We start from the raw sequence: 27,988 nt of genomic DNA, 5'->3' as shown, positions 1-27,988 counted from the left end.
AACGAACAATGGGAAGAAGTTGATAGTAAAAAAAACAATGTGCGAAACGGCTCCCTCTGAAATAATTTTTCACGAAATTGATTTCGAGACCTCAGATTTAAAATTTGAGGTCTCGTGTGACAAGGGTTTTTTTCTTTCATTATTATCTCGCAACTTCGACGACCGATTGAGCTCATATACTATGCATATGTTGAGATACACCGAGTGAGCATCCTGGTCTTTGACAATTACCAATAGTGTCCAGTGTCTTTAAAAACAAAGTAACAACTGACACTCAAAACACAAGTGATACACATTATTACTCAAGCCTTCTTTACTGCTTATCTGACAAAAAAATGAACCAAATTGATCATTTCTAAGAGAAGTTATGCCTGCTTCACAGAAAGCAATGTTTGTAGCTGTCCATGGAATGTTAAATGCTAGACTGAATCCAAACATCTGAGTAAGCAGCAAAGGTAATACAAAAAGTCATTCATTTGTTTTGTCAAGTATTCCGTGGACAGCTTGCAAAATGAGTACCTTTATTAAAATAGACAACTCCTCTTGCAGGAGTTATCAGTTTCTTTCATTCTTTTTGTCTAATAAGCAGGAGAGAGTCGTTGTTAAATATATGCTTTAAAGAACTTTTGAGTGTCATTTTTGTTTTTCTTAACATCAACAATCCCAGTCAACTTCCTTTTGACTCACTCTGTTAAAATATTCTGACGGCAACTGTAACAGTTCTGCCAAGCAACAGATCGATTGGTTTGAATATTTTCGCTATTATGTGAACTGTAAACTGAAGATGCGACCTCGAATCACAATACTGTGGAATCCCTACGGGCTGCAGTTACTGGGGCCCACTCTAGTCAATAAACTCAACTGAAAAACATGATGGTAAATATCAAGCCATGAAATAAGTTCATCTGTATTGCTGATATGTCACGAGTTATGATGTTCATTTTTATAATAAAAGAAATAGATGTTACTTAGCTAATTAACAAACAATGGGTGTTCCTTGACAAGTTTACGAATGAAATGAAGTTTTTAAATGATTTTGATACACTCCACTGAAAAATGTGATGGTAAATCATATTTTTTGCTGTATGGAATATTTCGTCTCGTAGAGCATGAACTGAATGGAAATGTTTCAGTTCAGAAAAAGTTGCAAGTCACAAGCTCATCTGTGCCTAATTTCATGCAGCCGCTTAAAGACACTGGACACTATTGGTAATTGTCAAAGACCAGTCTTCTCACTTCTCAACATATGCACAAAATAACAAACATGTGAAATTTAACTGAATTGGTCGTCGAAATTGCGAAATATAAATGAAAGAACAAAACCCATGTCACACAAAGTTGTGTGCTCTCAGATGCTTGAATTGGAGACCTCAAAATCAAATCTTTAGGTCTCAAAATCAAACTCAAATATTTTAGTGAGAAATAACTTCTTTCTCGAAAACTACGTTACTTCAGCCGATTCTCACAATGTTATATACTATCTCCATTGATCGCTAACAGTTGTTATGCTATTTTGAGCAAATACCAATAAAACATGTGGACATGAGCAATAAAACCTAATGGACAATAACACATTTTTTTCTTTTCTTAAAACAGTTCCCTGTTAAAATTAATATAAAATTGTCCAGCCATTCCCCCGGTATTTATTTCAAATTGAATAACAATTACCCATTTGAATACAATTTACCAAAAGCAAATCACCCTTTTAACCTGATGTATTTTTTATAAGTCAGAATTTGATCAGAGAGAAGAAAAAAAAAATCAATTATGTTTTGTATATTTTATATTCAGCGCGCAGCTGGTCATCAAATATTTATACCTAAACGTACGAGAATAAATTGCGCGCCAACCAAACTTCCTTTCAGCTCGGGCTGCAATATCGTCTGCCATGACTACGCTCCCACACTGCCTAACAAAAAAAAAACATGGACAAAATATATCTTCAAAATTACTTAATAAAAAAACTTAGTCACACTGCCTAAGGTTCATGGATATGATGAATTAATTACTGTAAAAAGTATCAAAATTACTTAAAGGAAAACTAAGTCATACTTGATGTCATTTTTGTCCAGATATAAAACGACCAAAAAGAAGGTAAATTTTATTTTTTATCAAAAAGAGGGTAAATTTCTGTCAGTAAGTCTTTGTATTTACTCATCACCTTGCACTTTGGGCCTACCATAGCAATTGGTTTAAGCCCCACTCGGTTGCTTGTGTTTACCCATTACGATTACTCCAATCCATGTCAGAAATTGAACCTTTCTTGATAGACTTCCCTTTACAAGAATATATATCATTTATTATTACAGTAAAATAAACATGACACAAGTAAGTGACGCGTAAAGATACCCCGCAAGAAACGCCCACGATATATTTAAAAGTGTTGTTTTAGATTGTGCTTTAAAGGCAGTGGACACTATTGGTAATTACTCAAAATAATTACTACCATAAAACCTTACTTGGTAACGAGTAATGGGGGAGAGGTTGATAGTGTAAAACACTGTGAGAAACGGCTCCCTCTGAAGTGATTTTTGTTTTCGAGAAAGAAGTAATTTTCTACGAATTTGATTTCGAGACCTCAAGTTTAGAATTTCAAGCATCTGAAAGCACACAACTTCGTGTGACATGGGTGTTTTTTTCTTTCATTATTATCTCGCAAGTTTGATGACCGATTGAGCTCAAATTTTCACAGGTTTTTTATTTTATGCATATGTTGGGATACACCAACTGTGAAGGCTAGTATTTGACAATTACCAGTAGTGTCCACTGTCTTTAAGACTGGATGACGTAGTCCCTTCAAATACAAATGTTGTACATTCCCAATTCCAGAATATAATGAAGTAAGAACAAATCCGGTTTTTGTTCGTTATTTGTCAGGATTGAATTAGCTACCTCGTGTATGGCGTTCTTTTCATTTGAATAGAAAGCACAGCATAAAAAGAACGTGACTTTATGAAGGAGTTACCGCCATCTTGAAAGGATGCTGTTCATCTCTACGGCTTATATTTATAGAATTAAGACGAGTAATCCGTTTCCGAGTTGCCGGCTTCGGCAGTGGCCAGAGTCGCATCACTTGGATGCCATTAGCAGACAATGCAGGCATTGTTAGCATATGAATGTTGTTGGTATTGTTGATGTTTTTTAATTTTTGTTATGCAAGTTCGCCCAAAACAAGGCTAAAAACCACTCGAGGTAAATGGCTACAAGGAAGAAAATATGGAAATGCAGAAACTCAGTGGAGCTGAAGGTAGGAATTGATATTCCTCTTAAAAGATGGAAGATCATAGGATGAAGGGAAACATGCACCAGACAAGAAGTTCCAAAGAGATGCAGTACGAGGGAAAAAGCTACTTGAGTAGCTCTTTGTTCTACATCTCGGCAGAGCCACAGTATAAGGATGAGAACAAGCAGAAAGCCTGGTCCGCGCTCAAACACCCTGACAGGAGGAACAAGGTTGGATAGACTGGTGGAACATTTACTATGGAAATATCTGTAAACAGAGAGAGAGGCTGGCTACAGACCTTCGGTGATGTTGCTGATGTTGATGTTGCGAGCCTTGCCTAAACACCTTTGCAAAATCGTGGGTTCGAATCACACACGAGTAATATGCCTGTGATTTTTTTTTCACAGAGCTCGGGAAAGGACTGAGTACACAGTGCTTACACATCGGTGTGCATAGGTAGACAACCACAATTAATTTAAACACTTTTGTTATTAAAAACTGGATTGAGTGAACTGTTCGGTGGTGTCCCTTCACTGTGAACACTCTTTAACAAATGAAAAATTAATGACTCGATTTAAAAATGACAGTATTTCCAAAAAGATTACGGTCATGCGAGAGAGTTGATTAAATAACGCACACGGAATCATTTACAAGAGAAACTAATGCTCTCCTTTTCCGATTTGGTTTTTAATTTGCGAGACACATGAAAAATTAATGACTCGATTTAGAAATGACAGTATTTCCAAAAAGATTACGGTCATGCGAGAGAGTTGATTAAATAACGCACACGGACTCATTTACAAGAGAAACTAATGCTCTCCTTTTCCGATTTGGTTTTTAATTTGCGAGAGGTTGCACGCAAAATATCCATTAATGTCGACCAATTTCTCTGATGGGAGCTTTGTACGTCAACATGGACTTTTGGGGATAAATATGCAAATTTTAGTTATGTATGCAATGAACACAGCACAGTCCTGTGTGTGGACATTTGTGGAACTAAAATAAGTCTCCTGACGATGACTAGACCAAGCTAGTCGAAACGTTGAGACAAATTTAAGAAATGACTCCGCGGTAGTGCAGTTAATTACGATCCTATAAGCTAAAGTAGTAGTCCCAGCCTATTTTCTACCTTCCGCCCAGGTAGAAGTCAATAAGCAAGACATTTCTTTTCAGAACGGTGAAGTCTCCTGAACACCGATAAAGTCTACTCCGTGGTAGTAGAATAAAGAAAGACAGTTCTCTAAAGAACAAACTCTACCTGGCAAAATGGTGTTACCGCAAACCACATATTATATATCGATACCTCACCATGCAATACCTCAAATCATATATAAAATGAACTAATAAATTATGCACCTTCCGAGGGCGGAAGAGCTCTCGATCTAAGCACTTCTCTTTCCTCTTTGCATAAACAAAGTAAAGTAAACGCGAAGAGGAGTGATCTGACATTTTCTCTAAGCCATGGACAAGGTCAGAAAGATTATTACAGACTTTGAAAAAAGACCGAGAGGCAAAACTGCCAAACGGTTGCATCAGGGGGGAGACTGCGCCGTCAGTTCGAGTGATGACACCGGGCGTGATGTGGTCTGAACACCGGAATAGCGAGCAGTTTTGATATTAAGGTTTTCTCGCCTTTGCGTTTATATAACCTTGACCCCAAGGCGGCATTTGATCACCTTCAAGTCTATGGTGAATTATTGCTCGATATGGTGACATCAGGAAGCCTTAATCTACCGGAGCGGGTGTGAGAATCTTTTAAAATGAAGTCTGACAAAAATTAATCCATGGCTCTCTTGTGTGAGATTGATCATTTCGCGATTATATTGTCAGATTTTGTTTTGATGATATTGAAGTGGTCGTAGATTATGACTAAATAAACCATCATATTTGTTTCTTCTTACAATTTTGTCTTGAAGAGTAATATACAGGATAGGTAGTGCTGACAGAATAGGTAGTCACCGAGTGTTCATGTTTTGTGTGATTATCAATGATTATAGGCTCACATAAAATAACAAGCATGTCAACATTGAGGCTCAATCAGTTGTGGGGGGTCAGGGGAAAAACATGCAAAATTTTCAGCATGAAAACACGTCCTTAAAACAGATCAAACAGGATTGGTATAAGCTGACAAAATAGTCGCAGACAGTTTTCGTGTTTGTGTGATCAACCATATACATGCAACAACAACAAACATGTACACATTTAATTTGGGCTAGTGGAAGTTCGAGGAATAAAAATAAAAATAACAAAACCTCTGCACAGTGTTCAGCACATAAACATTTAAAGATTTTAAGATAGTTTTCTCAAATATGCCTATGCCTTCATTCCATAGGAAAATATTTGACAGAAATAAATGGTTCAAGAATGAACTTCATAATCAGTTAGATTTTAAACTAAAAATAAACAAATGTGTTTTGCATCCCTCATCCCATATAGTACTTAAATATTCTGATACTTTTCAGAATCAGAAGATATTTGAAATTAAAAATATTTAATCTCATCGTGCTTTAAATGTATAGAGTTTATGCATTCGTGTGGCATAATGTGATTAAAAACACACAATCCTTCCAAAATACATCACTTAAAAGAATTCCCAGCTACAGTACGCCATCTCCGAGATCATTGTTTGTCAAGACAATCCTTTCTTAATATTTTCTTTAACTGCGATAGAAGGGCTCCTCTCTCGTGCATAATGTCGTTATAAGCCTTCTCTATATACTCAGCCCATGTAACTTAATTACATCTTTACTATCAGTTATCTTATTTATTCCCGCATCCTTCATGTCCTCTCCAATTTCAAGATGCCTTTTTTTCTTAGAGCAAAAATCTTCATTTTGTCTATAAAATACTATAGAGAGATTGTTTTTGAGGCTGGCGATGTGTGTGCAGTAATTTGCTCCTGCGGCCAGAAAGGATGCAGTAAGAGGAGCCGGCTGTGGGACCCGGATACCCGGGTACCCGGCCGTTCCGGGACGATACACAAACAGTATAGAACCCCTCAAGATAGAATAACACTTGTTATGTTCGGATGTGGATTTTTCACGAGGGCAAAAAAAAAAAGCTCAAGTAATTGGCAAGTCCGTCGCAACACACACTCGGTTAGAAAAACAAAGGATAAGAGTCTATTGAATTATACGGACGCCTTTTCATCGTCTTTCTTTTTTGTTCACTTTTTGAAGGCTGAAGGGGGAATCTGCTTGAAGCAGTGCATAGCGTTAAAGGATTACATGCATTACCTTACATGATCAATCCAGTAAATAAACCTCTTACATTATTCATGAATTAATTCACATTTGTCTTAATCCCAGACGTATAAAATTATATTAGTTAACTCTTAATAAGTTTGGGTTGAACGAAGAAAAACGTACTAAACATGCCGGCGGTCTAGCTTTATCAGCCCCTATGTTGGAGGTCTCCCTATTTTGCCAACAACTTCTTCGGGGTACCAGTCAGAAGCCATACAACCTTTAACTTCCGTGTAGCAACTACTAGACAGTGACTTTAAACTCTGACTATAAATTATATTTGTTATATTTGAGGGGAAATAAATAACATTCCCTTTTTCAGCAGCAACTGAAGACACACCTGTTCACACATGCTTTCCCTATTGAATTTGTGTGTTTTTTAGATTACAGTGCGCCTTTACAAATGCTGTGTTTTTTATTTCAGTAATAATAATTATTGAAATGTTTCCCTCCTCCGTGGTTAGAGTAACACGTGGGCGGAGATGTCTCTCTCTCATGCATGGTATAATAAATGTGAATCTGGCCATGAGACTTGTATCCATGAGATTATATTAACTATGAGAAACAGATAACCTCATTCTAAAAACAAGATCAAAGTCCAATTTCAGAAATGTCATGTGTATCTCTAAGACATTTAGGCAGAGAGTTCCAGACGCGGGGGCAATTTAAGAGAAGGCCCTCACCATAAGTGGCAAGGCGGGTCCGGGGGAACAACCAGCATGCTGCCCGATGACCTCAGACCTGTGGCCAAATTCATAGAGCTGCTTAGCACAAAAGTTTGCTTAGCATGAAATTTCTTCCTTGATAAAAACATAATTACCAACAAAATTTCCACTTGTTGCAAATTGTTTGTTACATGTTTTCAGCTGTTGTTTGCTTATTTTGAAAATCACGTGGAAATTTGGTTGGTAATCCTGTTTTTATCAAGGCAAACAAACTCATGCTAAGAAATTTTTTGTGCTTAGCAGCTCTATGAAATTGGCCCCTGGCCTTAGATATATAATATGGTCAGTTTGTGGTGAAATCTCCACAGTTCAGACAAAGAAAATTTAAAGAAAAATGTATTTTTTGTTAAAAACACACAAAATACCCCTAATATTCAAATCTTCAATTACGAGTACCCTTTACTTGTTCTGTTTGTACAGTGTAAAAAAAAAGACAAAACAGCCTAAAATGTACAGGGAGAAAAAACATACTGTGTCTGGTGTCACTGTGAAGTCCATATCGAAGTTGAATAAGGTTTACCATTATTCAGTTCTTACAGTCTCCAAAGTGAATCACAGGAAAGGCTTAAGTAGGTGATTTCCATTGAGTACTGCATTAGATGAAAGTACAGCTTTTAATTTAATTGCAGATAATAAAAATGGGTGCATTGAAATTCGAGCGTCATCAAAATATTGAGTTCAATAGGATTTGAGGTTCATTGTGAAACGGTTTTATACATACTTTACTTCAGTAAAATGATGTCAAATTGAACGTTATAAGTCACGTATGCACGATTATTCGTCACAAATCGACATCAATATTAAAGGGAAGATATACTTTTTTGTAACCACTTCTAAAATAAATGGCAATAAAGTAGGCCTAACGCATCCGTAAGGTCTGTAAAAGGGGTGACCCTGTTTCAGCCCTAGGAGTAGGTGGCAACGGCCTCTGGAAAAATAATTGTAGACCACACCATGAAGTGGCCTTCAGGCCTTTTGGCGACTTGCATAATAAAAAATATAAAAAATAGAAATAAAAACAAGCTTTCGAACACTTTGAGAATCATTTAACTTCAAAGTAAAGTGGTTTTGGAAAAAGATATCAGTCTTTATGCCCAAAACTTGAACTTGAGAAACGTTACTGTCAGATCATAACCGCTCCGGATTTTCGACAATGTCTTAAAAACGGTAACACCTTTTGAAATGAAATGTTCACAGGTTTGGTTTTATTTTAGTATGTCTACATTTATATATAGGATTAAAACTGTCGAGGAAGGTTCCAAAAACCAAAGGTATACGTTTCCTTTACAGACACTGGACACTATTGGTAATTGTCAAAGGCCAGTCTTCTCACTTGGTGTATCTCAACATAATATGCATAAAATAACAAACCTTGAGCTCAATTGGTCGTCGAAGTTGCGAGATAATAATGAAAGAAAAAAACACCCCTGTCACACAAAGTTGTGTGCTTTCAGATGCTTGATTTCGAGACCTCAAGTTCTAAATCTGAGGTCTCGAAATCAAATTCGTGTAAAAAAACTACGTTACTTCAGAGGTAGCCGTTTCTCACAATGTTTAATACCATCAACCTCTCCCCATTACTCGTTACCAAGTAAGGTTTTATGCTAATTATTATTTTGAGTAATTACCAATAGTGTCCCGTGTCTTTAAACAAGATCGTTGTCAAAATAAAATAAAATAAATATTTCGATTGCTGCTTGGGTACACAAACATTAGAGTCGAGAAAATGTAAAACTAAAACAACTGAAATACATTTTATAGAATCTATAGACAAGACAATCCGATAACGAAGTTCTTTTTCAATATTTTTTTTTCACATTGACAAGACAACAATCCATAATTATAATTAATGATAATATAGACTAGTACTGCATTGAGTTTCAAGTGCGAAAGACTATGGCTTGCAATTGTTATAAAATACAACTCCTTGGGACAAAAGAAAACAACTTTAATAAATCTGTGACTGTGTTATAATTTGTAGTGAGCGAACATGACACATCCACACACTTTAAAATGCACGACAGAAATCCATGGTGTTAACATCTACGCTTTTGGTGTCTAAACCGGACTCGTCCTAATTAAAGTAACACTGAATAAGTCGACACCGAGAGTGTCAATCTAACACCTTCGTTGTTGCTCGAAACAAGCAAATAGAAACTGAGATTCAAAGTAAACCGGTTCAAGTTTGTCCTACACCTTTTTAAAATGCTTGACAAATCCTTTTAACAATTCCCGAAACCAATTTTTAGAATTGTGAATCTCCACATTTTCCACAAACATTTCCGACGGGTATTTTCTTCTACTCGTGCCGATTAAAGGCATTGTACACGTTTGGTAATTAGTCAACTTGTAACTATTGTGTATGTCTAAAGATTTAAAATAAATAAATAAATAAATATATTTATCAAAATATTTATTAGCACAAACACTAACTTGAAAGAGCAGCGGAAAGCTGTTGGAAATATAACACATTGTGAGAAACGGCTCCCTCTTAAGTAGCGTAGTTTTTTAGAAAGAGGTAATTTCTTAATAAAATATTTTAATCTGAGAAAGACTTCAGGCCTGAAGCCTTTCTTGGACTATATGGAAAGCATACAAATTTGTACAACAATGGTGTTTTTTCTGTCCTTGTTCTTTTGCAACTTCGATAACCAATTGAGTTAAAATTTTCACAGACTAGTTTGTTGTGATACAACAAGTGAGAATACTGGTCTTTGAATTACCAAAGGTGTCCAGTGCCTTTAAACCGAGGACTTCAACAAAAGGGATCCCGGTGTTTTTACTGAGCGAGGACGTTCTCGCTTCGCTTTCGTGTACAAAACCAATTTTTGAAAAAACATATACGATTGTGTCATGAAGATATTGTGTTGGTGTGTGCGTTTATTTATATAGGTCTATATGTTTTTCTTTTACAATGTTCATGTATAAAAAAGGAAGGAAGTTTAGTAGAGAGTATGTTACAGTTTTTTCTTGTCCAAAGTCCTTTTGTTTCCATTTTAAGAGTCAATGGAAGCACTCATTTTAAAGACATGTCGACATTATGTTCCGTTTTGACGTCAGAGTGACGTCATAGTTATGTCAGTTGTGACGTCAGAGTGACGTCTCCATGTTTACGTTAGTCTGGCTCTCGGACTCCGGTATCCTCCGCTCCTCGGGTCGTGGTACAGCCATTTCTAACGCCACTTCGTAAGCCGGTGGCGACCCTTCCGGCATCGGTGGTAGCTGCCGTGCTTGGGGTGGATTCTCACCGGCACTTTGGGGCTCTTCCTGGGGTCGAATGACCGTCCGTACTCGCTGCTGTCCGTCGACAACGGCCCATGTTTGCATGCATTGATTTGTTGCACTATTCTCATTGAGGTTGTCCGGGGTACCAAAAGATATGGGTAAGGAATTGGGTCTTTTCTTTGTCTTTCGTGCCTGCATTTCCGCAGCTGCGGTTTTGGTTTTTGGTTTTGGTTCATGTCTTGGCGATCCTGTTTTGGAGTTCACTCCAGCGCCCGTTCGGGTACGTTGTTCATTCTTCTTCTGTGGTATGGGTGTAAGTTGTATGGCACCAATACCATTAACAGTCGGTGTGAGTTGAATGCTAATAGGAGACGCACGGCCGTTTGATGTCCCCTTCAGACGGTCCTTCGTGATCAAGAAGTGTGCCGAAGCACCGATAGCACGGTACGAGGGGCTACCGCGAGCGTTAAGCACTCCACTACCGTGCAGCGGTGCGGTAGAGGATCGTTTTGCATTCGTGAAAGAAAACAGCCGTCGGGTGTTGCTCCTTCTCGAACCGGTCGTAATCCGACTGCTGTTTCCGTTTGCGAGAAACCCATCGCTCCCGCCGACGTTCCGAGCTCTGGATTCGGCGAGGGATCCGTTGGGAGTTTGACCGGATCGGGGAGTGTTCCCGTTCGAGAGATCCATCAGGATCGCTTCGGAGTAACTCGGAACAACATGGCGATTCCCGCGTATCATAGACTCTAGGCTGCAATTACTCCCTACAGTGTTAACCCGTGTTAAATGCATAGTATCGCCGTTCCAGTGTTCCATGGAGAGCATGCCGCCGGAATAGTTGGTTCCGAAGAGCTTCTCTATCTGATAATCCACTATGGCTGTTTTGTAAGACACTAGGATCCTGAATGGCCAGGAGAGTAGGATGAAAGACATGGCCCAGAAAACGGACATGGAAAAATACCAAGGAAGCTTATTAGAACAGGCATAGGAGATCATGTCATCGGTGAATTCAACGTCCGTCAGTGTCAGGCCCTCTCGGGTCTCCATGTTCTCGTCTCTGCCGTCGTTCTCCCCGAAGAACCGGGCCCTCTGTGAGAGGTAGTCGTACTCAGATTCCTCATTCAGGAACATGAAGTTCTTAGAGAAGCTCACCCTAGTCATGGGGAACTCCTCAAGGTCAATGAGCTGCTTGGAGACATCCTTGACACCACATTCCGAGAAGTCGAACGCACTGGCAGCAGAATGAGTGTTGATCCTCTCGTAGTACTCCTGCGTGGTGGTGTAGGTATCCCCGTGTCGGTATCTAGTAACCTGTCTCGTATGTCTGTTGTAGTGGTAGGAGATAGCACGCCACCATACTACCGGGAAAGACTCGCGTATTCGTCGCACTCGGTCGTACACCGCACGGGTATCCTCTCTATAGTAGATCTCAATGCGGATTTCACTGTACCAGCATTCCAGTAAGTAGACAAGATACAGTAAGACAAGGAAAGCAACGGGGATGTACATGTAGCCATCTTCACACGGGCTGTCTAGGACCGTGACGGGGCTGTTGTGGTAGGTGTAAGCCACTACTTCCACCGTGGTCAGCTCACACCATAAGACCACCGTCAAGCTACCGTACATAAGCACTGAGAGTATGAGGCATTTCCAATGGGCCTCATCCCGTAGTGTTGCACACAATGATCTCTGGATCGGTCTTTGCTGTAAATAGAAAGAAGAATCAAAGAAACTTTAAGTATTACATCAATTAAAAGTAGCAGCCGTCTGGGAGGAGCACAGTTTCTTGGGTGGAGTTTTGGGAAACTCAGCATCATATTCAGGAACCTGGGCAACAACTAGGAAATTGGAAAGGAATCTTAGAGTCACTGAAATACCAATGGAGAGAATCATGGTAGGAGTTACAAGAAAGGACAGGGTTAGAAAGAAAACAAATGCCATGCAGGGACATCATGAATGAAATAAAAACAAAGAAATTGAGACGGGCAGAGACCACCTTTAAAGGCGTCATGATGCGTCCATGACAGCAGATGGACACATTGTGTATAGAGCAGGCCTGATACTTCACGGAGGCAACAAAGGCGATTGCCTCCATGCCCCCTGGTCATTGCCTTGGTGCCCTTGAAATGCTCCCAGAAATTAACAACTTCTTCACAGGTGCCCTTTACCAACAAGAAAATGCCGTGGTGCCCTTGCCCTTCGCTTCAAAAACGAAGCATACAGGCCTGCGGCCGTGGAAGCAGCAGGCCAAGAAGGCGTTGGATGGACGACATCAGAGAATTTGGAAGCGTTACATGGATGCGACAAGCACAAGAAAGATCAAGGTATAAGAATAGTGGTGAAGAGGCAATCCTCCCGCAGTGGAGTGACTAAGCCCCCTTTCGAGTCCACGGCTTCGACTCCAGATTCGGCTCAGAAGAGCTTGGCCCCGCGGTTGTTTTAACAATTGCGCGTGCTGTGCGTACGTGCTCAGGGGCCGGGTTCAGACGAGGACGGAGCCTGAAGCCAAATTCAAAGCCGAACGAAAAGAGCCAATGGTTGTATAGAATAGTATAGGTAGTATAGCCGTCTTGTGCTTTTACTGTTCTCCTATGAACTAACTCGTTGCACCGTTACGTCTTCTCTTCAGACACTACATGTATTTGGTATAAACCTGACTGGCAAGTGTGTACAATTTTATCATCAATAGACTGTGTGTGTACAAGTCTCGAAGAATTCAAACGTTTAGCAACGTCAGAGTGCGCGGTTGCGTTTCTTCAACACGCGAAAGGTACGTGGGAAGGCAAGGTTTCTCAAATAATTTCGAATATCACAAACAAGCTTGACGAGAAAAGGGTCTACTTCAAAAAAGATTGTCCTAACTTAGGACTATAGTCCTATGTGTAACTTAAAAACTTGAGTCAAGTCCTAAGTTTGGACGAGTCAACCCGTCCTTACTCGTGATAAGACTAGTCTTAACTCACCCCTGGGGTCGATTTCACAAAGAGTTAGGACTAGTCCTAACTTCTAGGAGATATACACATTGCATGGATAGTCCTAAGTTTAGGACGAGTAACCGGTCCTAACTCGAGATAAGACTAGTCCTAACTCTTTGTGAAATCCACCCCTGGGCATCTTTGGCGGTGATTTCAGCTTGAATCTATGTCCTCATTTGAATGTTAACTTGGGAACCAGAGGAAACCAAACCAAAACGACCGTCATGACAAACCAAACCAAAACGACCATCATGACAAACCAGAGCAACACAAGGAAGTTTGGTTCTGACAATTGAATAAAGTTGGCACAGCAAATAAGGTTAGAGTCGATTGACATGCAAGGACCCACCCAGAGGGTCCATGGTAAATGTCATCAATTTAAAACACGATGTCTGCTTGCAGTACACAGCGGGCATTTCTCTCCCCCACGATTTCGGCAATAAGGGGAGAAAATGTAGTCCATTCTGATTGGTCGAGAGGGCATCACGTGGGGGTGTTTGAACGGATGATATAACACCAGTAATATTGCATATTGTTGTTTTCTTCTCAAGCAAACACGGTACGCATTTGGCATACCATGTCCAATATGGGGCAGAGGGACCCCCCCCCCCCCCCCCACTGTGCACATGCCTCAACAATGTTATGCAACACGGGTTTTTTTTTTTCGTTCATTATTTTCTTGCAACTTTGACACATTATTTTCACAGCCTTACTTTACGCATATTTTAGGATACCTTTTTAAAGAGAGGATAATTATGCTTTTAAACCACACTTTTTTTCTCTTGCAAAGAAGTACCTCCCTAAAACCATCTTAAACGATTCCCGAAATTCAAAGTACACGATGAAAACACAATAAAGGGCACACTATGCCACATATTGAGCACCAAATATTGGTACGTTAACAAATTTGTGAAAGTATGACATAAGGTAGGACATGATAAATAACAGGCCTGTATTTATTAATAGATGACATGGGGGCAACGGCCTCTGTTGCCCTGGTCTTGGCCTTGGTCCCCCCTTTAGATTTTTTCCTATAATGATCTAAAGATTTTCCAATGGAAGTGCCCTTTGCAAACTAAAAATGGACTTGAAAAGATGAAATTCTAGCCACAAAATAAATAAATTGTTTTTATTGTTGTACTCTTTATGAACCAATACCGTCGCCATGTTATCTTCAGACATTATTTCCAATACTGATTTCCACGAGGAAAGTATCCCCAACAATCAGTTACTTATTTACTTGCAAAACCTCCCTAACATACATGTAGACCTACCTATACGTGAGCAGCACCAATAACGAACCAGGAACTGCTATTAAGTAATTTTTTTTGACATATTGCCCACGTAATGTAAGAGAAATAATAACAGTTAAGAGAAATAATAACAGTTACTCTCCATAAGTCCAATTGTGTAAGAATCCTTGAAATATTTTAAGTTTGCATAACATGTTGTTTTAAGAATACAGTGTTGCCATGAGAACGGGCGAGATTCAATACATATTTAAACGAGTGCGATGCTTCATTTCGTATTGTCTGTTTCTTATTATAATATTCAAACAATCCTGCCTGCATACATTAAATACTAATATCCATCCTTTGTTTGATTTTCATATATGTGCTTGAAAAAAGCTCCCTTCAATGGCTTCCAAAATCGTAATCAAACTTTGCCTCTTGATTAGTTTTTTTGTGGCGGCGTGAGTGACCGAGTCACAGATTTAAAAGATGCATCGCAAATTCACATAAAGTAAAACCATTACGAAAAAAAACCTCATTTTGATATTATGTAACTAAATAACATTTTTCAACTTGAGTCAAAAGCAAAATCAAACTTAACCTCTTGTTTGGTTCTCGTGGCGACGCGAATGGCCGAATCACAAAATTAAAAACGCATCGCAAATTTAATAGATGTTAACCTTGCATCGGGGATAAAGAGTATTCTTTTTGGTTTTACCCATATACACCAATGTGTGTACGCACTGTATACTCAGTACTTCTCGAGGTTCTTTGGGGAACAAAATCACAGGCATATTACTCGGGTGGGATTCGAACCCACGACCTTTGCAATTCTAGAGCAGTGTCAAACCAACTATAAGACCGTACCGAGATTGCCCGGTAGCTAGAGGCAGTTCGAATCCTATGTTTTAGCAACGGGTATACATCATCACAAATTCAAACAAAGTGAGACCATTACGAAGAAACAACCATAACAAAACTACAATACCACCCAACCTGAGTAATTTGACAAAGCCAAACTTTGCCTCTTGATTGGCCTTCGTGGCGGTTAGAGTAACTGAATCACAGATTTAAAAACGCATCACAAACTCAAACAAAGTGAGAGCATTAAGCCATTTTTGAGATATGGTGGACACATTTTACTATAACACTGCAAAGTTTCGGTAAATCTGTCTGTATACACCTAAACCACACAGTGCAATCATACAGTGGCCACCATAATATCTCAAAAAGGCTATGTGAACAAATAACCACTATTGATATGAAACAAAATTACAATACCTTCCCAACCTGAGTGATTTGACGAGTAAGTGCAGCAATTGAAGTTAAAAGAGCATTGATGTCGGTCCGTATTGCATCAAACTCAGTATTAAGCCGCGGTGGCTCGTCACTATCACCGGTTGCCATTGCCAGCTCACACACCCCGTCCTAGCGGTGCTTGCCGCTAATACGAAGTAGCTTCCTCTCAGCACAGGTGAGCTTTAGTCACTACTCACATGTATAATGATTTATTCTACAGTCCTCACACGCATAGGTCTTTATAGCCAATCTTACACTACCATCTCGGTCAAAGAAAAATAACACACCTACCGAGATATGTCATGTCAGGCTTAGGTCGAAAAACCGATTCACATTAAAGGCTGAGTTCCACTGAGCTTGTTATTTTCCATGAGCATGATTGAGGGACGCTCACAGTTTATTTTATAGCACACTGCTATTTTCATCCAAGAAAAACGCGGGTAATAACTGGTTGCTAGGGTGGGTGTGAATTGGAAGTGCACATGGCGATCGCGCGCTTTTTAAATTGGCTACTTGTACGCATGCTCATTGCAGTTGTGTTTATTGACATAGAGTACGAGGCTTGTCGGTCGAGTTATTGCTGCGCGGTTGAAGCCTTTAATATTATAAGACTGTGTAAATGTCATTTACTTATATTCCCAATACGCACTGTCCCTAGGCTTAGCACACTTATTTACGAAGACAATTCGAACAGACTTTTGTTTGTGCTTCCTGAAAAAGACTTGTTATTTTGACCGCAAACCTGAAACTTTCAAATCTCTATTTCGTAAGGAGTTACTCATTTATAAGCAAATTATAAATTTTTCGACTTAAGAATTGTAAATGCCAAAATTGGTCTAACTAATTAATTAGTTATTCATTCATTAATGGTTTATTTTTTTACAAAAATCACCGATGGTCGATTTGTATGAGGGTGTTGGCACACTATAAATAGAAGTACAATTTACGATTTTATAAAACAACAACAGTGACAATTTACAATAAAATATAAATAAAATTAAGTAGACAATATCATTCTATTTTATGAGTTAAACGAGACAGAAAAAAAACGCGATCAATAGGAAGACTCAGCAAATCCACACAACATTTTAAAATGTTACAAAATATAATAATATTAAATAGGGAAAAACACAAAAATACCGTAAACAAACAACCCAAGTTTAAGTTGTTCACAAGATGGGTGAGATAAAAATGACCTTCGTGATCATATATTTTCTTTTTGAATTTTAAAAACCCGAAGCTAATTTAGAACAAGTTTATATCATGCGGAAGAGGTCGACCTATTTGATGTACGGACTTTAATTTGTACACCCTTTTTATTATGAGAGAATACACAGACCAAGCCCTAAGCGTGGATTAGGGGAGTCGGGTCGAACAACTGGTTCGGAAGATATGGAATGCAACACTATGTGTGCTGGCTTAATAGCATTACCCTACAATCCACATAGCTTCGAGTCCGACAAGAGTCACGGTATGTGGAGAGAAGGAGAGAGGGGGGCTTGGGGGCTTTCGGAGACCCGGTCGGTAGGCCATCTCAAGCGGGTGGATCTAGACAATGAATTCAGACACGAATGCATTATTTAGAGTCATTTCCATTGGCGAACCTTGGAGAAACTCAAGCGCAATCTCTACACCTACTTGTATAAAATTATCTAAGTGATGCACTGACAACAAATTACAAAACATATTAAATTCCTTATAAGGCGTTGGACACCTTTGGTATTTTGTCAAAGACCAGTATTCTCATTTGGTGTATCCATACAGGTATACCATTGGCAACCCATAATTGCTGTAGTGTTGACATTATCACAAATACAGATGATGATGTATGAATCTTTGAGTGCTTAGAATTTTGACTCAATTTGTCATCGAAAGTGCAATTGAATAATACAAGAAAAAGTGTGAATTCAGAATGTGAATTCAGATGCCGAAAAAGGGCACTGGACAAGTTTGGTGATTGTCAAAGACCAGTATTCTCACATTGCGCATTCCAACAGATGCATACAATTTTAACAAATCTGTGAAAATGCTTACTCAATTTGTCATCGAAGGTGAAAGAGAATAATACCTTTCTTGCGCAGGTTTGTGTGAGATGCCGAAAAAAGGCTTCAGGGCCTTAAGTTAATAATATTCAAGTGAGAATTTACCTCTTCCTCAAAAACTACATTACTTCAGAGGGAGCAGTTTCTGACAATGTTCTACACTATCAACAACTCTCCATTGCTCGTTACCAAGTAAGTTTTTACGCTAATAACCTTTGTGAGTAATTTAACCACAACATCGAGAAAAACACTTCATGAAATAGAAATTTTGGAGAATTAATTTTGACGACTCGGTTGAGAAACGACAAGATTTCTTTCGGTCGTCTAAGTAATCACTGCTATCAAATTCTCTCTGTGGTTGACTCAACGGTAGTCTACTAGACGTTTTCGAACAAATCAGCCGGTTTGTCTGTCAGATGCCTAACTTCATCCACAAGAGATTGCTACATGGCGTCCAAAAGAAAACGACTAATTTCCTTTTTCATTTCCCCTAGCAGTCCTAAAAGCCACTCGTCTATTGACTGTGTGTGCTGAGCAGCACTCTAATGGCGGCAAAAACTGATGTCACATATGCCAAGTGACTTTAAGGCAAAGTATACATTGTTTTTTTGGAACAGTTCAGTTGTTTAAATCCTAATCCTGTATAAATGTAGTTGTATACAACAAAACTAGTATGTGGAAATAAATCGCATTTCAAAAAGTGGTCGCATTGAGAGGTTTCGCCGAAACGGAGCGAATAAACGCATGAAAAATAATCCCTCAGGGGTACACGATATGACAAGCGTTACCGCGGTAACGCTTCTTATTCAAACTGTATAGGATAACAAGAAATTTATTTTGTGTATAACCGATAGTACTTAAAATCCCTTTCTAAGCACGTCAGTGACCGTGTCTTTTAAATCTAAAACTGGGCAATCCTTCATCGTTCCCTCTCCATGTCTAATCTGTATATACTTCTAACATTACGATGACTCCATGGTTTCATTTACATACCAGGTTTTTTAAGTAACGGAAGAGCAAGATTTATATTCACAATCCACGGGCCTGTACGATCTCATTGGATGAGTCTATACTAGTCATTCGATACCCAAGTTGATTCCTGCGCCACATCACTCCAACCAAAAACGCCAGCCATCTTTCAAAACAAATAACAAAATGCATAACACTCGAGTTCCACCAACTCGTTAGTGTGATGAATGCTCAGTTTCCATTTAAAGGCACTGGACACTAGTAATTACTCAAAATAATTGTCAGCAAAAACTAATTAATTGGTAACGAACAATGAAGAGCTGGTGATAGTATAAAACATGAAAAACTGGTTCCCTTTGAAGTAACGTAATGAGAACTTAGTTATTTCTTACTCAATTAATAAAACACTTGGAGAGTTTCATTGGGCATCTGAAAACAACGCAACAAGGGAGATTTTTCTTTTCAATATTTTCTTGCAGCTTTGATGACCAATGGAGCCAAACTTTTCACAGGTTTGTTATTTTATGCATGTGTTGGGATACACCAAGTGAAAATACTGGTCTTTGACAATTACCAAAGGTGTCCAATGCCTTTAATACCAGAGGTATGGAAGATAACACACGACCAATATTGTGCTTTTAGCCAGCACTGATTAACCCTTAGTCACTTGAGGCACTATGCGATGCCTTACCCCACCAGTTGATTGATACACGTTTGATTGCGGACTAAGAGTCTACGACATTGCCCCCTTACGTTAGACTCCATTTCAATCGTCAAGGGCCGGGATTGCTGATAAATGAAAGTGTGATGATTGATACTACAGAGAGTCGTGTACGTGTGTAGAATGCTGATCATGGTTGACTTCAAATACACGATATTGTAAGGAGCGACACAGTGTTTACAGTTATTGAGGGGACGAGGTTAAGCAGGGAATCCGGGAAGGGTCTTAATCAGCTCTGACGCAATCAAGCACGTCAGATTCATTTAGAGTCGTTTTCGCACTTAGCTTTGCAAGCCACAGTATGCACTGTACACTTTTGGTTAAAGACCAGTTACAATATTCTCATTTGGTGCATCCCAACATGCATCAAATAACAAACCTGTGAAAAATTTGACTCAAATGAGTAGGATTTGAAACTTTGCATGGTGAAAATGAGATATAGAAAGGTTTGTGGTATGTAATTACTATCTCTAAATGAGTTGGGGTGGTTCTGAAAAGAACCGTGTGTTAACTCGACGTTTTGATCAGTATGCTCTGATTACCAAAGGTGTTCGATGACTCAAATGGTCATCGAAATTGCAAGAGAAAGAAACACCATTGTCGCACAAATTTGTGAGCTTTCAGATGCATAATAAAAGGCTTCAGGCTTGAAGTCTTTAAATATTTGAGTGACCAATTACCTCTTTCTCAAAAACTACGTTACTTCAGAGGGAGCCGTTTCTCACAATGTCTTATACTAACAGCTCTCCTCTGCTTGTTACCATGTAAGACTTTATGCTAACAACTGTTTTGAGTTACCAAGAGTGTCCACTTGCCTCTTTCGCAAATAAACAATTTATAGAGGACTCAACTTGGCATACATTACTCACTCAAGAACTGTTCAAAAACCTTCAGAAAAGGCTACTTGCAATATGTAACGTTCTGCGCATTATGCTCAGTAGATCAGCCAGTTGCTTATAGCCACTTTACTCAAAGCCCTCGAAGCTTGCCTGATCTAATCAGACACGAAACAAGACTACTCGCAAGTCTCAAGACAAGAGGTTCAGGCACGTGCTAGTCTTACTTCGTGTGTTTATGTTTAGCATCCAAGCCGTCTTGACCAAAAGGCAAGGTGGCGGCAGAATCGATTCGCAATCAATAATTCGCAACAATTGAGACTTGCTTAGGTCTTTTACTTTCAAGAAAAGAAAAATGATTAAATAGTTGCCTCAACAGGGAAACATGTACTAGGCAAGGGGTTCCAAAGATTAACAAATTGAAAATTAAAAATAATCATAGTTATGTTAAAAAGGAGAATACATACAAGGTAAAAGAACATTTAGAAAGAGACGCAGTACGTGGAATAAAGTTGTTGGAATGGCTCTTTGTTGTTATAAATATCATTTCAGAAAAGTAAGAATGTCTGGATGAGAAGAAGCAGAAAACCCGAATTCGTGCTCACCATAGTCAACCAGTAAGAGCGGTAGAGAACATTATTTGAAATGTAGCACCATCAACGTTAAATTAGAATGAAATACTTAAAAGCAAATTTTCTTTACCAATTTTCTTCGAGCCTAGTTTGCCAGACCTAACGTCACCATCACTTCTCCCGCGAAGAGTAAAACACCGTGATAAATAGGTCACTATTTATTAACAAAATATGAGGATCGAATAATAATTTAACCCGGTTCCCTGCATCCGGAAACGTACACCTCGAAGCGAGACATGGTTCAAAACATCTGGACCAAAAAATACTCCTACTAGAAACTTGAGGCGTATATCAGTGTAAACCTTAAAGGTACTGGACACGTTCGGTAATTGTCAAAGACCAGTATTCTCAGTCGCTGTATCCCAACACATAAAATAACAAGTCTGTGAAAATTTGGCTCATTGGTCATGATCATCGAAAGTGCAAGAAAACAATGACAGAGCGCCTTCAGACGCCCGAAAAAGGCTTCAGTCGTAAAGTCTTTAAAAGATTCAAATTAAGTGAAAATTAGTTTTTTCAAAATTTACGTTACTTTAGAGGGAGTAGTTTCTTACATTGTTTTTAATATACTATCAACAGCTCTCCCAAAGCTTATATATATATATTTGTTAATAATTATGATAATGCTATAGGTTCTTACAAAACAAACAAAGATGCCATGTTAAACCCTTCGTTGTAAATTCAGTGCCTATAATTTTTGCCGTATACACCATTTCTTAGAAACTTGCAAAATGCATTTATTCCCACCACAAAATAACAGCAAATATTCCCCACCTGCTTCTAAATCATTCAATCTACATGGAAGGATTTTGATTTATCGAGTAAGCATCAGCTGTCCATTTAACCCCCCCCCCCCACTCTGAGTCATAGTGACGTCATTTCACTAAATAGACTTGACTCAAGCCTCAATCCCGTGCCATCGCCAGAAAACTATTGTTTTGTGATGCTCTGCATTTCTCAAACCAGGGCCCAAATTCATAGAGCTACTTAGCACAGCACAACAAATTTGCTTAGCAGGATTACCCACCAAATTTTCACGTGATTTTCAGGACCAGCAAACAACAGCCCATACCAGTAAGCAACATGCAACAAATGAATATTTGGTTGTAATCCTGTGTTTATCAAGGAAGAAATTTCATGCTAAGCAAACTGTTGTGCTAAGCAGCTCTGTGAAATTGGGCCATATTCATGGGACCACATTTTGACGGCGAGCGCGTTCTGCTATACGGCTTGTTTGCCAGTAGTGTAGTTGGCGCGATATGCTTAGGGACCTCTCTCATGAGAACGGGACTTGAACCAAGTCTACGCCCTACACGGAGCTGCATGTCATGCACGAATTCGTCTTCGCATACAAATGGCTTTTTAAAAATATATAACGGCAGAGCAACTCATCCATCTAACTCCCCATTAGCTCAAGATAATATTTACTGCTTCCATTTAAAAGGCTGGATTGCGAAAGGCTCTTAAATTCTCCACAAACAGTAAAGGTTGTCAGTCTCTGTGGTGAGTGGGTTTTTCTTTTCGTTCGAGAGAGGAATGATATGTATTTAGTCTGACCATGAGATGAGGGTTAAATCAACTCCATTCTTCCTCTGAAACTGTCGAGAGGTATCATGTTATGCCAAACACTCGAAGACAGGTATATGCGTCCATTAGATGTAATCAAAAACCAAAAGATACCACGGGTCTAAAAACGGCATCACCCCACCCCACCTACCTAAAATTACTATGTAGCCATACCCTGTACCTTTTACTTAACCCCCCCCCCGTATGCCTAATTGAGTAACCCAACCATATGCTTTAATGTGGCCCAACCAGGTGCATATAAAGTAAGCCTGAACACTGAACCCAAATTTAGCCTGATCTGGTTGTACAACAAGGCTGGATGAACGTACACATTAAGAACGCTGCATTAAGACACGGGATATTAAGGACCCGATCAACATGAAGAACCAGATCTACATTTAGGACCTGAGCTACATTAAGTATCCGCACTGGGATTGGAGCTATATAAGATTGTAATAAGATTTATGACTAAATTAAAGACTCGGACTACATTTAGGCCCGGAATACATTGAGGACTATATTAAGAACGTATGCACATTTAGCACTCGAGCTAGCTACGTTAACAACTCGAGCTACATTAAGGACTCGAGCTACATTTAAGACTCGAGCTTCATTTAAGGCTCGAGCTTTTAATAAGGAAACAACTTGAGCTTTACCAAGGATTCGGCTACATTAATTACTCTAGCTACATTCAGGAGCCTCACACAACACGGCAATGTTTAGCCGGAGAGTTTACGTCAACACATTACACCACACGAAGGAAATGGCTCTGCTCAATGAGATGACATACTGCTATGTACTGCACCATGAACCGCCTCGAGCCAGCAGGGGCAAGGATGAAGGTTGGGGGCGCTGTTGTAACTCTTTATGACAACAGAGGCCCTTTTCGAAACCACGGTTTCGGCTTTGGATTCGCAGGCTAGCCTGAACCCGCGGTTGTTTTGACAAACTAAGTGTGCATTACGTACGCGCTCGGGGCTTCAGAAGAGAGGGCGGAACCTCAAGCTGAATCCAAAGCCGAAGCCGTGGTTTCGAAAAGGGCCAGAAATTGCCTGGCAGTCTAGATCCTAAAAGATACGTACATCACATGAACTTGATTGAGTAGCTACTAGCTGCGTTAGGTTGTTTGTATTCCCCTGCAATTCCCAGCGAAGACAGAACACATCTATTCATAGCTCCTATTCATTTTGCCAATGGGTGATATGCAAAGTGCAAGGGAGTGCATTATTCACTACGTGTTTATAAATAAAGTCACTGACTCTGGTCTTGGGGGTCGTCTCGGGTGAGATTAGTGCTGGATTTAGTTTTGACGGAATATAATCCCAAACACCATGATCCCCTGGGTGTTTTTGCAGCCCAGTCAACTCACACTTTAAGCTGTTAATCAATATGTACAAGAGATTAAAGGTTTTGCTTTCGGTAATTAAAGAAGGAAAACAAGAGATGAAAATATTGTATTTATAATTCATATTTTGATGTAAAGCGATCCCGTGAATTGTGAGAAATGTTTTTATTACTTGAGACTTATAGAAATGACAGACTACAATCATATCCGTTTTTGAGATATCCGTTATCGCCATGCACAAACTGAGAAACGTAACTGACAGTAACGTTTCTCATGTTCAAACTTTACGGAATAAAAACTTGTATCTTTTTCCCCAAAATGGGCACAGGTTAGTTTACAGTCTTTATCTACATTTATATGATTGACACAATCGAACGGTAAAAAAAAAACCGAAGGTTTATGTTCCCTTAAAACATCATAGACGTTGAACATTAAAACACACACCAATGCGTAAATATTTTATAATGAGACAAGTACTAGCTTTGTTGCTGAAACTGTTGCATCCAAAACCACATTCCATGTAAATCCATACCCACTTAAATGACGTACATCTAGTATATGTTGACAATTGCAATAGATGTGGATAAAATCCCAAACAGAGAGTATTATGCCAGGCCCGGATACAAATTACTTGTAACATTATAGGCTATGATGATTCCTGCGTCTTTACAAGGGCATACTCATGGCGTTATTCGAGATCAATATGCTTCCGATTAGTCCAGTTTCGTTGCGACAAAATGAGAAAAAAAATCAAAGCAACAGTCTTGAACAGGGTTGTACACAATTCTTAAAGTTATATTCTAGTCGTAAATGACCAATACACACACTCTTATATTATGTGAGTATGAGGGCGATCATGTTCAGTACTTTATGGACCCGTAATGACCAAACAGGTAAAGGGGACGTAAAAGGACTCATTCTAAAGACTAGTGTCATTATCTGGGATTAATGCTTCCAACGAGAACTGTTCCATTTTGACAAAAACGGAAGGAAAAAAAGCAAAAAATTCAGAGATTGAACAAAAAAAATTAAAGTTAAATTGTATTCTCAATATTGACCAACATAACTGTGTGCTCATTTTCGGCAGGCCAACCATATGGAGACCAGGGGGGGGGGAACGGAAAATAATAAGGACTCCATACTATGGGAATTCTTAAGGACGAGCTGCTCACCAGGGAAAATTAAGTACAAAGTCTATGGAAAACTGTTCAGGGAAAAAAGGGTTTGCGGGTTCTAGGACGGCAAATCACTTTGATGACAGTGTTTTTTGTTTTTGCCTTACACATGGACGGCTCTTGCCAACAAAGAGTTACGTCCGAAGATTTAAAATAAAAACTAAACACAATACAGAACAAAATATTGCTCTACAGGGGATGCATTTTTGAAGATGTTTGTATTTCTATTGTTTTTCTATTGTCTTTTCTGAAGTCCTTTGTGGGGTACCACTAGAACAAAGACACCATTGTGGGGTAGCGTTGTTCTATTGTGTATAAAGCACCCACTGTAAGTGAGCCGTGTATCCAAGCTACATCCACCCACGTGTGTGCCAATTAATTGACGGATTCGCCACACTTCATTTACCCAATCAATACACCGCCAATTACCCTAAGGAATTCTAAATTAGAAAGTCGTTTATATTGACTAATGAATATCATTACAAGACAATAGGTTGTCATTTACTCATCAAACCCATTGTTAACTAATTACTTCATCCATTGTTGATCCATTGTATCCACTGGCCCTTTTTAAATATGTCAGACAACATGGCATCGCACTGTTTGGTTTGCGTGTATATACAGATAGATTCACCCAAACCATAGTCAGTTCAATTGAGAGGTGTCCACCATATCCCAAAATAGCTTATTGTTTTAAATAACGGTGGTTTGATTCAAATCGACCTGTCTGAGCCGAAACGGACCTCCTGAGTTTACAATCTCATCATAAAGAAAATTAATTCGGGTCCAAACAGATATGGGTTTAGTCTGAATACCAAATGTAGCTCAAGGAAGAAAATATAGTAAATTGTCAGATAGTATTCCTATAAGAAGTCTTTTTACTTCCATCAGATTCCGTAACAATACAGTTTTCTTGAAGAAGAGTGTATGTAGGTTATTCTAAGCACGAACCTGCGGTCACGGTAGTTCCTGAGTCTAATGTGAAAGCCAGGCAGTGCTGCCGGACTTTTAATTTTCACGAGAGGAAGTTATTATATTTAATTTGACCATGAGATGAGGTTAAAATCACTCCATCCTTTCTCGAAAATTGTCAAGAGATATCACTTAATGCCGAACAACTTCCAAGACACATACGTGCAGCCACTATAAAACATTTAAAAAAAAAATACTGTAGCCCAGCTCTAAATATGGCACTAGACATGTACCAACAAGCTTCTGAGATGAATGTTATTAAGTAACAAAACAGCACTGTCGGATAGCTTAAAATAAGATGGCTTCGAAGACACCTGTTACAGAAACTTTATTTGGCTATCATCATGGTACTCAATTTATGAGAACATTTTTCTTAGAAACATAGATTAATTTCACGAAGAAAGTCAATCTGAGATAAATGATAACTCACTAACATGCAATAAATTTAAGATTTCTTTCAATGAGATAGCTTCGAAGACACCTGTTACAGACGCTCTAATTGCCTATATTACTGGGTTAATGGGATAATTTTTCTCAGAAACATGGAAATGTTCCCATTAAGAAAAAAAACATGCTTCTGAGATAAATGATAACTCATTCACATGAAAGTAATTTCAGCTTAGGTAACCTGTGGCACGATACTGAACACAATTTTCACACTGTGCTCAAAGCATCCAATCACGTTTACAAAAACCCTAGTACAACATGGCCCCTTATACACGTGACGATAGCAGCACATCAACATGATAGATGACTCCGGGGGTATTCGGAGCGTTAGACGGCACGACAAACTAGGGAAGAATTCAATTGAGCCCCGGAGGGCTCGAGAAGAGGACAATTAGTGCCATGGGGGAGGAAGACACTTAAGACGGTACCAAACTTCATCACGAATGAGGAGACCTCTCGTGATATATATGAAGGAATGAGAAAAGGGGATGACTTCATAAAGAACAAGCTTAGGGGTGTTTTCCTTTGTAAGGCTTCAGTATCCTATGATAAAGCCACGGCATCTTAGATGGTGATCACAAGTAATCTTAGAAACTGTCTTGCTGTAACGCCAGATGAGATTTGGTGTTGTTATACGGCCTTGTTTGCTGGAATACCCTCTAGGCTTTCTCATTACATTACGTTAGATACAGGTAACTATAGAGTCTTGCTGGATTGGCATCAAGCGGAATGATACAAGGCCAGTAAAACATAAAACATGTTTAACGTCCTACCTTTTTGGAAAAGGAAGGATGATGTTTTTTTCTCTTTTTTTCAAGACGGCCGCCCGACACATTTTTAAAGACAACCGGCTATGCTTTAAAATAAAAATCCTCACAGATCTTTAATATGTATCCTTTTAAATAAAATAAAAAGGAAAAAGTGGACGTGTCGTGACCGATCGGTTATTAGATAAGAGCAACGAATTTAAACTCTGGTGTTTCTGATCAGCAGAGTGAGGGTTCGAATCCCAAGTCGTGACACTTGTCCTTAATCAAGGCACTTAACCATCATTGATTCGTCCTTTGGATGAGACGTAAATCAGTAGGTCACGTATGTTGTGTAACGTACGTACAAGAACCCAGTGCACTTATCGAAAAGAGAAGGGGTTTGCCCTGGTGTTCCTGGCTGTGGCTGCTGAATGTACCGTAGCACATTGTAAACCCTTATAATGTGCTACATAATTTGGTCTCAGAATCCATAACTTCAATAACCCATCTTTCCGTAAAATATACTAAGCGCCTTGAGTACCTTGTTGGTAGATACGTGCACTGTATAAAGCTTCGACATTAACACCCCCCCCCAAAAAAAAAAAAAAAA

The 27,988-nt window shown here is 39.0% G+C and overlaps 1 protein-coding gene across 2 annotated transcripts in view; it reads right to left on the bottom strand.

Moving 5' to 3' along the window:
* Positions 1-7,597: 7,597 nt before the first annotated feature.
* LOC139943414 (transmembrane protein 151B-like) overlaps positions 7,598-27,988 on the bottom strand; it is a 39,088-nt gene continuing 18,697 nt past the window's right edge. The window contains exons 1-2 of one of the 2 annotated variants that reach the window (XM_071940228.1): positions 15,907-16,312; positions 7,598-12,122 (exon numbers count right to left, since the gene is read on the bottom strand). In XM_071940228.1, the coding sequence (XP_071796329.1) occupies positions 10,284-12,122; positions 15,907-16,032 (1,965 nt within the window). In that variant the 5' untranslated portion in view covers positions 16,033-16,312 and the 3' untranslated portion in view covers positions 7,598-10,283. Of the gene's footprint in view, positions 12,123-15,906; positions 16,313-27,988 lie in introns of those variants that run through there. The other variant, XM_071940233.1, reaches the window with a different exon arrangement.

This window comes from Asterias amurensis, chromosome 1 (assembly GCF_032118995.1).
Source record: "Asterias amurensis chromosome 1, ASM3211899v1".
Lineage (NCBI taxonomy): Eukaryota > Metazoa > Echinodermata > Asteroidea > Forcipulatida > Asteriidae > Asterias > Asterias amurensis.
The sequence above is the reverse complement of the archived record's forward strand: the minus strand, read 5'-3'. Positions and strand labels throughout refer to the sequence as shown.